Source organism: Equus caballus, chromosome 15 (genome assembly GCF_041296265.1).
Source record: "Equus caballus isolate H_3958 breed thoroughbred chromosome 15, TB-T2T, whole genome shotgun sequence".
NCBI lineage: Eukaryota > Metazoa > Chordata > Mammalia > Perissodactyla > Equidae > Equus > Equus caballus.
In genome coordinates, this window is record NC_091698.1 from 32,529,802 (window position 1) to 32,541,477 (window position 11,676).

Here is an 11,676-nt window from a genome sequence, read left to right on the forward strand (position 1 = left end):
ATCATCAAAATGTTAAGCATTTCACTCTTTGCCACTTCTAAGAGCTCTGCAGCTCCCTCCATCTGGTATGCCATTGACAAGAATTTCTAGCCTTCATCAGGACGTGAAATCTGTAGGGAATAAAATGCTGTGTTTCAATGGAAAATTAGGCAGGTCTATACTATACCTTTCTGGGTTATCAGAGTCTACCCCTGTATACTGTCTTTGAACTTTTCTGCAACTCTTCATGAATTATAAGTAACTGATAGATACCTGAATTCTGTCCTGTGTACTAGAGATTTAATTGACTTTCTTACCTCTCCTTGGAAAACTACTTAAGGTGTCCCCATTTGCAATTCATTCCTTTACTCCTTTTATATCCATGCTGTTTTGATTTTTCATTTGAGCCGGTTATTATATCTTCCTAGTTCACTGATATCACATGAGTAAAATAATTTAACACACGTTCTTTATTACTATTTATCTGAGAGAGTTGAAATTATACTGTTCTTTGAAAATTATCTTTTAATAAATCTGTTGACCCTTCCTCATTTTCTCTGTCCCTAAGGCTCTCATATTCTCATTTCCCTCCTTACTCATCTTAAATTCCATGATCTTTCTTTAGAATGACTCCCTTACATGCAAGATCTCCCTTGACCTTCCATTGTTTCATTTCATACAGCAGAATCTCAAATCTCCACGTGCCTGCTCCCATATTTCTGATATGGCTGGACAAAAACACACAATAATTCTGACTTATCTCACTTTAGATTCATAACCACAAACTTCCTGAGGCCCCCTAATCCTGGCCTACAATCATGTTACATTTCGCTGGCTCATTCAGTTTTCACTATTTCTCTTTCCTTCTTTTATTCAAGTCCTAACCTCTTCTCCTCCATCATAACTTTAAGCGAATTACCCCACTTCCTGTTTCCTAGGTAAGGAGAGGCAATCAGAAGAGAACTTCCACAAGCTACTCCCACAGGTTCTTCTGATCCCCTGGTATCTACATCGCCACTCTCTGCTTTCCTTCCTGTTACTGGAAATGAGCAGACAGCCCTCCCATCTGAGGCCACTTCCTCTGATCCCATACCTCTTGCCTCCTCAACAGTATTGCTTTGCATTTCTCAATCTTACTTGAATTATTAGTATTCCCTCTTGAGCATCATTCCCATCAGCATGCAAAGCTGTTCTTTAAAAACAGTTTTGATCTCACATCTCCCTCCAGTTATGGCCTGTTTCATCTTCTCCTTTACTGGAAAGCTCATTGAAACAGCTGACTACAGTCACCACTTCCAAACCTTCTACTCCCATTCTTTCTTCAGCTTCTTCCTTTCAAGATCTTATCCACACCCTCTATTTGAAACTGCTCTCCTCAAGGTCACGAATAACTTCCAAACTTTGGATTGTGAAATCCAATGCTCACATCCCAGTCCTCACCTCACTAGAGCCATCAGCAGCATTAACCATGTTCACAACACTCTCCTCCTTGATACAACTTTTTCTCTAAGCTCCAGGACATCACTCTTTCTTGCTTGTCTTCTATCCCACTCTTCCTTCTCAGACTCCTTGGCTGGCTCTTGCTCATCTCTCCTGACTCAGAGCTCAGTCCCTGGGCCTCTAATCAATTTAACACTTATCACATTGGTTATAATATTTCAATATCCACTCCAGTTTTCTCCCCTGAACTCTAGTGATGTATATTCAATGGCGTAATTCACAACCACTTGGAGGTCTAGCACACATCTCAAACTTAAAATGCCCAAAACCAAGTTCTTGCTCTTCCTTCCCAAATCTATTCTTGCCACAGTTGTCTCTATCTAAATAATGGCAACTCTGCCCTTCTGGTCCTCAGAGAGAAACCTTGCAGTCCCCAGACCTCTCTTTCTCTCACACTCCTTGTCAAAACCATCAGTGTATTGTTATCTCTATCTTCAAAATATAACACTTCTCACTTCCTCTACTGCTACTGCCATAGAACAAAGCTGTCATCATCTCTAGTCTGGATAATAGCAATGGCCTGCTAACAAAGAGATCCTGCAAAAGTACATATCAACTCATGTCCTGCTCTATTCAAAACTATCCCACTTAGCACAACATTCAAAATAACACCCAAATCATAGAGAAGTCTACAAAGTCCTACACATTGTGTCCTCCTAGTTATTTCTTTGATCTTGTATCCACTATCCCCCTTTCATACTACCTTTTAGCAACAGTGCCTTCCCTCTATTTCTGCAACATGCTGCTCACATTTCTGCCCCACAAATCTCTTTTCTTTAACTAAAACTCTATTGCTTGGAGGTATTTCTATGGCATATTACCTCACCACATTAAGACTTTGATTAAGTCATACCTTCCCAAACGTCTATAGTAGATTCATGAAAAAACGGACCACCTATTAAGAGGGATCCCCTGTGCCTCCTTATATCCATGCATTTTGCAATGTAACTTTGTATTTCGTTTCAAGAGATAGGGGCTATTTACCCTCTCCTTCAATAGGAACAATTGCACTGATCAATAAAATGCATCAAATGGGACACTGTGACAGTGCTAAGTCTAGGCTTCAGAATGCCTTAGGTAGTTTTAATTTCTCTCTTCAGGCCCGGTCAACTGCAATAGGAAGTTGGATTAGTCTGCCTGTTGATGAGAGAGATGAGGTCTCTCATCACCCAGACAGCCTCAGCTGATGGTCAGCCAACTACAGAAATGTGAAAGAGATGAAAGTTGTGTAAGCCTTTCTATATTAACCAGCACCCCGTTGACTTGTCAGCTGACTTTAAACACACAGGCAAGCCTGCCAAGGTCAATCAAGTCTGGCCCATATGAACAGAACCAATCAGCTCACCTATAAACATAACAACGATAAAAACACTACCACTTTAAGCCACTGCATTTTGTAAGTGGTTTAATTACACAATAATAGATAACTACTACATGATCCAGTTTTATGTTTGCACTCACTCTTACCTCTGCATGCTTTTAACACTTTCTTGCTTTATTTCTCTTCATATCACTTACAAAATGACCAAGTAAATATTTACTAATGCACTTGTTTCTTCTCTTATTCCCCCAACTGGAATGAAAGCAGATATTTCTGCTCCTGACACAAAGAAGGTACTTAGAAAATATATCTTGAATGAATGAATGAGTCACATGTATTCCTCAAAGTCAATACTTCAAATATATTTCTGAATATTATGAGAAGGTGTCATGCAGGTAAGAGTGTTCAGACTACACTGATGAGGTTTGCTGTGATCTTTCCTGAAGCTAAATTTCATTAATCCCTGTATTTCAAAAGGAGGTGAAGAAATAATAATAAAATGACTGAGTTTCTCCATTTTTGCACTGAAATTGGCATGTTAATTAAATGTTGTCCACGGGACTCAAGATATAGCACACTTGAGCCACAATATCCTTCAGTTGAAAAGTTAGATTTGGGTTCCCATTGCGATGGATTTAAATAAAAAGATGACAAATGATGGGAAAAGGTAATAAAGAACACTATATATTTCTAGAATGACAGAGTTAAAGAATTTCAGAACTACCTTTTTAAGAATGAGTATGATGAAGGAAATGGAGAGAAGATAAAAGTGTAGTACAAAAGGAGATGGAGTAGGAAAGCAACTTCAGAGACACTGACCAGAAAAGCTTGGCTGGAAAACAGCATCCAAGGAAAGAAAAAGCAAGAGAAGGATGATACCTTCTGTGTGGAAGGTTTTGATTAGGAGAGGTCAAGTATTTATTACTGGGATGACCCAGAGTTCTAAGGGTGATTACAGATAGAGAAAGCAGACCAGGAGAATCAGGAATCAAAATAGAAATGTTCCAGAGTCAAGGAGACACAGAGAAGTAAGAATGGATCCATAAGGGTGTAAAATTCACTGAACCCTTCTCCAGCGCATAGAGACAAACTGTATTGACATAATCATGCCATCAGTCCATGGGAAACGTGCAGGTTCCTGTGACATAAAACCTCCTCATCTCTATGAGATTTTTACAGCTTTTTTTTAATAAGCTCCCAAAAAAGGGGATCCAGAAAGAACAAACTCCTTTAATTTTTCCTGGGCCCTACAAATCCTTCAAAGAATAAGTTAGGAGATACGACCTCTCACGTAGACATAGGAATTGCATGTTCATGTCTGTGTGCAGAGGAAGCAGCTGGTGCAGAAAAGACGCACTGACCCATGGTTTTGGGGAAGAAGTTTGTGTTCGAGGCTGAAGCACTGTGGGAGGAGCACTATTATACTGCTGACAGTAATAAACGGCCACATCTTCAGCCTGGAGGCTGCTGATGGTGAGAGTGAAATCTGTCCCAGATCCACTGCCACTGAATCGGTCAGGGACGCCAGATGCTCTGCTGGATGCAGCATAGATGAGCTGCTTAGGAGCCTGTCCTGGTTTGTGCTGGTACCAAGCTAAGTAGCTGCTAACACTCTGACTGGCCTTGCACTTCATCTCGACTCTCTGTCCTAGAGACACTGCCAAGGACTCTGGAGACTGGGTCAACACGATGTCCCCACAGGCACCTGCAATCACAAATGGACAATGATGACACACAGACATTTTATCATAGACACATTGAAATACGTAATTTAAAATGTGCCTTCTAATGGTATTACGTGTCAGCACATAATTGGGTCTATTTTGGAAATAGCCTGTATTGCCCAGTATATGTTAAAATTGGCGTTTTACCTCTAAAAAGATATTACCCCAAAAGCATGGAGACACTTTTAAATTTCTCACCTGAGACCCAGAGCAACACAGATATAAGGACCTTTGTCAGTGACATCATCTTGCTGCCCCTGCCTGCCTGATGCAGCTGAGCTCACATGGCGAAAGCCCCTTTTATAAAACCTAAGCAGGTGATCTGGGCCTGCAGGAGCCTATGCAAAGCACTTAATGAGGATAGAAGCAAATTGCATGTTCAGTGGGTTGTGAAAGTATCTAATGCAAATGAAGTGCCAAAAATATCACCACCAAAAATGTGTATGACTATAACCACACAAGTCAACGTAAAAGCCCTAAAACTACAAACTGTTAGATGATCTAATGAAGAGTTTCTATTTTAAATTCAAAAATGTTTTTAAATGAATCCAGTCTCCAGAAATGATGGGCTAGGTTCCTCATATCAACAAATCTGGTAAAATAATAAAACTTGCTGAAAAAAATACTACGAAACGAAAAAATAAAGGAAGTGAAGTAAGGAGGAAGGGGAAAAGGAAGGAAGGAAGTGACAGAGGGAAGGAGGGACAGAAGGAGGAAGTGAGGGAGGGAAGAAGGGATAAAAAGAAAAAGGAGAACTTTGGGGCCAATTTTTTTTTTTTTTAAATCTATGACCAGCATATGACTGACCTCTAAAGCCATTTATATCCTAAAGGTATGTAAGGGCACTGCAAACTTCTTAGCTTGGATTTGGGGGCCATTCAAGGGTGGGAGAGATAAAAAACATGACCAGAAATTACTCATTTGGAAAGACACATGGGACCCTAATTTGAGATAGGGGCCAGAGGGACTCTAAGCTCAACTGAAGAGTCAAGGAAAGAGAAATTGTAACCTATTCTTCCCACAACTGTGAGGAACTGAAAAGAGGGTTCTTCATTCATTGCAGAAATGGAGAGAAAAAAAAACAAGACAACTTTGGGGAGTTATGGCTGGAGATAACCTTTGCAAGGATTTTGACTCCTTGTATGCATGGCCTATATGGGTCTGGGACTCTCCAAACTTGGAATTGGATTAAGATATTCCTACTGGTACAGCCTTAAATGAAAGCTGTTCTGGAGAAGGGCACATCATTCCTAAGTCCTCAGGAAGCCTCATAAATAACATTTTAAAGATCATAAGTACCAAAAAATCAAAGAACCTTCACATCCAAGACAATAAGATAATTTGAAAAAAAATTACACACAGTAAAAATGACAAAGAATAAAGAGTTCTGCCCAGAATTCAGATGTGGGAATTACGAAATTATTAGAGTTTATTTAAAGAAATAAATTACAAATTTGACACTGTGTGCAAGGTACAGGAAATGTAAAATTAGATGTCACTGCAGAATAGTGCTCTTGTAAGAGCACTAATCCTTTTCATGAGGGTTCCACCTTTATGACCTAATCACTTTGTAATGGTCCAACCTCCTAATACTATCACGTTGGGGATTAGGATTTAAGATGTGAATTTGTGGGGACACAAACATTCTGTTTTTAGCATCAGTTAAAGAGGAGGTCCACTTCCAGAAAAAATGGGGTAACAAGGATGAGATTTACATTCCTGTGCATGTATGTGTGTGTGTTTGTGTGTGTGTTAGTGTGTGTGTATGTGTGTGTATCTTTGAAAAAAGTGGTTTTCAAGACACTGCACATCAGACAATGAAGGACAGTCTGAGAGACAGGAAACAGATGAGCTGAGTCCTGCAAGTCTACCAGCTTGTTACCTTGAGAGAGTTTCAGGCTGCAGCACAAGGAAGAGGAACCCAGGCAGAGCCCAGTAAATTCCCTGGTTGAGGAAACAAAACTGAAAGCCCAGAAAGACTGAGAAAGCTAAAGTTTGCAGGACAAAGTACCACAGAAGGAAGAGCTGCAGAGATAGAGAGAAACTCCTATATCTGTTGATAGTCCATCTAGAATAGTCAACAGAGAGCTGACTGGTGCATGTCTATGAGGAAGCACCCCAAGGCTGAGCAAAGCACCTTCCAAGGAAATTGGAGGTAACACTGTATGGCACTCACACAGGGACAGGAATAGTGACAGGTTCCACAAGGAGATTTGAAAACCTTCTAATTCACGGGACACTGAGTAAAGTATTCAGAAGGACTTTGTCTCTATAATGGGGAATAATTAGCTCTAGACTAAATACTGCTCTAGTGCCAACAAACAAAACATGAAAGCAAGACCCAAAAGAATCAAACTATTTCCAATAATGTAGCTATGTCCTAGAACAAAACTTAAGAACATTTACAGCAATACAATGAGGTATTGTAGCACCAAAGTAGAAGTCACTAGACCTTGCATCCAATGAAAGGTTAGCAGCATACTAAAAAGCAGGAATATGACCCATAATGAGGAGAAGAATTAATCAATTTAACCAACCTAGAACTGACATAAATTTTATTTTTAGCAGGAAAGAACATTAATAGTTATTATAATTGTATTACAGATGTTGAAAGATTAAGTAGAGACATAGAAGATATTAAAGAAGAAAGTTAAAGTGAACTGCTAGAGAGGAAAACTACAGTGTGTCTGATATAAAAACTGGATGGAATTAATCAGAGATGACAAAAGATGATATAAAAAACCTGGGTAGAATTAACTAGAGATGACAGAAGAACAGATTAGGATACAGGGCGACATAACAATACAAAGTATTCAACACGAAAAAAGAAGAAAAAGAATCCAAAAACATAGAAAGTTCATCAGTGAGCTATAGGACAGCTTCACATGGATAATGTACACCTAATTGGAGTCCTAAAGAGAAGGAGGGTTGGAAACAGAAAAAAATTTGAAGAAATAATAGCCAAAAATATTCCAAGTTTGATGAAAATTATAAATGACCAGATCCCGGAAACTCACTGTTCTGCAAGCAGAAGAAAGCTGAAGAAAAGTGCACCAAAGCTCATCATCATAATCAAATTATTCAGAGCCATGATAAGAAGAAAATCTTGAAAGCAGTGAGAGAAAAAATATTACATACAAACATAAGGATGTCGGCAGACTTCAGAGACAGTGGAACAACGTCTTCGAAGCATTGAAAAACAAATGTCAATCAAAAATTCTATACCCATAAAAATGATATTTCAAAAGCAAACATGGAATAAAAACTTTTAAAACACATCAAATTAAATACATCACTACTAGTTCTACATGACAAGAAATACTGAAAGAACTCCTCCAGGAAAAAGGAAAATGATAGCAGATGAAAATATAAATAGCACTGGAAAAGGAAATGGCGGGAATAAATTTATAAAATTTTTTCTTGTGATTTAAACCTCTTTGAAAATCAGTTGACTATCTAATAAAAAATTATGACAAGGTATTGTGGGATTTATAATATATATAAAAGTGAAATGCATGATAACAATAGCATAAAGGTCAGAGGGGTAGAAATGGAATATATTATTGAAATTCTAATAGATTGGAAGCGTTAGTACCTTATGGTGAGTTAAAGGTACGTACTACAAACCCAAAAACAAACACTAATAAAATGTAAAGAATTAAACATTATAAGCTAACAAAGGAAATAAAAATGAGTCATACCAAATAGTCAATTAACAAAGGAACTAAAAATGAGTCATACGAAATAGTCAATTAATCCAAAAGTAAAGAGAAAAAGAGGAAGAAAGAACACATGGAATAAATAGAAAACAAATAGTAAAATATAAATAGATCAAAATTTAACAGATTAACCATTCTGACATTAATCAAAACAAGAATGGTTATTTTAATATCAGATGAAGTTGATTTCAGAGCAAAGAATATTACCAGGGATAAGGAGGGACATTCTGTAATGATAAAGGGGTCAATTTTTCAAGAACACATAACAATATTAAACATTTGGGTGGATACATTCACTATCTTGATTATAGAGATTAATTCACAAGTATATACATATAACATGTCAAGTTGTGTATTTGAAATACGTGTAATTTATTGGATGCTAATTTTACCTCAATAAATCAGTTTTTTAAAAATCACTCATAATCAAGTCTAAAAACAACAAAAGAGAGAAAAAATAACCACTCACTTAATCTGCTAGAAAAATAATCTTACATAAATTAGCACTTTGACACTTTCATGGACAGTTGAAGGACTGTTCAATCCTCCAACACCATTTACCTTGCTGTTGATTTTTTTTTTTTGAGGAAGATTAGCCCTGATCTAACATCCGCCGCCAATCCTCCTCTTTTTGCTGAGAAAGACTGGCCCTGAGCTAACATCCGTGCCCATCTTTCTGTACTTTATATGTGGGATGCCTACCACAGCATGGCTTGCCAAGTGGTGCCATGTCCACACCCGGGATCCAAACCGGTGAACCCCAGGCCGCCAAAGCAGAATGTGAGCACTTAACCACTGCACTGCTAGACCAGCCCCCTGCTGTTGATTTACATGCTATGATTATAGTATGTTTTACTTATATGCATATTTTAACCCTGCAAAATATTATTTTTGCTATGTACAGCTGATAGACATCATGCTTATGCCCATATTTTATGCATTTCTTACTGCATCTCTACATTATTTGTCCATTGCTATGTAACAACTTGCCCCAAAACTCAGCAACATAAATATTAAACATTCATTCTCTCACAACATTTCTGTGAGTCGGGAATTTGAGTATGGCTCCCCTGGCTGATTCTGGCTCCAGGTTTCTCACCAGGTTGTTGTCAAGATGTCAGTCAGAACTACAGTCAGCAAAAGACTTGGCCAGTAGCTTTCCAGGTAACCCACGCATATACAGGCACGTTAGTTCTGGCCATTGGCAAGGGGCCTCAGTTTCTAACCATGTGAATCTATCCACAAAGCTACTTACCTGTTCTCACAAGGTGGCATCTGGCTTCCTCTACAGCAAATTATCCAAAAGAGAGTAGTAAGAACTCACAATCTCTTTAATGTCCTAGTCTCTCAAGTCTCACATTGTTATCTCTTCCGTATTGTACTGGTTACACGGTTATCCTGAATTAATGTGCAGAGGAGTGTGTGAACATCAGGAGAAAGTAATACCAGGAGGTTGGGAACACTGGGAGACTTCTTGGTGGCTGGGTATGACCATTTCTGAGTTTCCAACTGGATTCCTCTTGCCTAAAATATCTCCTTTAGTCTTCTTTTCCACGTGAGTCTACTGGTAATAAAGTATTCCAATTCTCTTCTGAATATGTCTTAATTCTTGAAGGACACTTTTCTTTGGTACGTAATTTAAATTAAGAAGTGAATTTTTTCTTCCATGTTGAATATATACTATTACATTGTCTTCTTGATTTATTGTTTATTATCAAAATTCAGCTGTAATTCCTGTTGTGTGTTTTTAAAGGGAATTTATCTTTTTTCTCCCGTTGTTTTTAAGGTTTTGCTTTTCTGTTTTTGTTTTTGCTTTGTTTTGTTTTTCCTTGCTGATGAAGATTAGCCCTGAGATACCATCTATGTCAATCTTCCTCCATTTGGTGTGTGGGACGCTGCCAGAGCACGACTGATGGGTGGTGTAGGTCCACATCTCGTATCCAAACCCACAGACCTTGGCTGCCCAAGCGGAGCACGCCAAACCCAACCACTACACCGTGGAGCTGGCCCCAAAGCCTTTGTTTCTCTTCTTGGTTTTAAGCAACTTTACTATGATGTACATAGGATGAGAGATCTATTTATTTATCCTCCTTGTGTTTCTTAGAGCTTCCTGAACTTATGACTTGGTGTCTTTCGTCAGCTTTGGAAAATGACCAAGCATTATATCTTCAAACATTGCTTTTTCCTCCATTACTTTCTTTTCTTCTGTCATTTCTCTTGTACACTGCCTTCCCAACAAATGCCCTGTGTTTAAGAATCTCTTTTCCACATTTCCCTTCCTTTTGTCTCTCTTTTCTTAATTCTAGACATTTTCTTCTAATCTATTTTTTAGTTAACTCACTTCTCTTGAGCTGAGTTTAATCAGGTGTGAAATCTGTTCATGGAATCCTGAATTTTACTTATTTTATTTTTTCAGTACAATATTTATACCATGTGTTGAATTAACCAATTAATTAAATCTAAGTGCTTTCAAGTAAATTCAGTTGCATCCAGTGGTTTGAAACGCCAGCTCAGGATAATTATCTCAACCCCCTTCTGGTCACAGGTGCTATTTAAGCTTTTGTCTCTTCTCCTGTTGCTAATCCTGCTGGTCACTCCAAAAGAGAGGGAGGAGTGAGGGAAAATCCCTTAAAAGGCATAAGTTACTGTGGCTTCATGTGCACTACAAGTTCAGCTACTGAAACTTTTGTAATCTCTTCTCCGAGTCAGGGAGATACTCAACGCTGACTCAATCAGGAGGCACAGTGGGTGTTCTGTGGGTGTCCATCTGGCCTCTGCACTGCTTCTTGGCATGAGAAATTTCCTAAGACCCAGCTGTACTCTGTATCAAGTAGACCCTAGCTGGACATCAATACCTCAGCCCTCACAAAAGGTCAATTCTCCCTTCACTAAGCCCCTCAATGTTACCCTTATGAAGGTTAATTTTATGTATAGTATGACTGGCTATGCTGTCAGTTGTTTGGTCAAACACCAGTCTGGATGTTGCTGTGAAGGCATGTTTCGGTATGATTAACCTTTAAATCAGCACTTCACAAAAAGCACATTATGCCCCATAACATGGGTGGGCCTCATTCTCTCAGTTGAGACCTTTGACAACAAAGACTGAGATTTCCCAACGAAAAAGAAATTCTTCCTCAAGATTGCAACATAGAAGCCCTGACCAAGTTCCCAGCCTGCAGATTTCAAACTCAAGACTGAAACATCAGCACTGACCTGAGTTTCCAACCTGCCAGCCTGCTCTACAGATTGTGGATTTACCAGCCCCCACGCTTGCAATTTCTTAAATCTCTCTGTGTATACATTCTACTGGTAATTTTTCTCTGTAGCATCCTAACAAAAAACACTCTGCAAACTTTATGTTCCACCACTTAAGCCCACAGGAATGAGACATTTCTGACTGTCATGCCAGACATAGAAACTGCTTTCTTTCTCT

At 38.7% G+C, this 11,676-nt stretch overlaps 1 gene segment (V, D, J or C); it reads right to left on the reverse strand.

The window, feature by feature from the left end:
• Positions 1-3,965: 3,965 nt before the first annotated feature.
• LOC102148119 (immunoglobulin kappa variable 4-1-like) lies at positions 3,966-4,842 on the reverse strand. The segment is given in 2 exon segments: positions 3,966-4,505; positions 4,723-4,842. Coding segments are annotated over 2 exon segments (507 nt in total).
• Between the last annotated feature and the right edge of the window lie 6,834 nt (positions 4,843-11,676).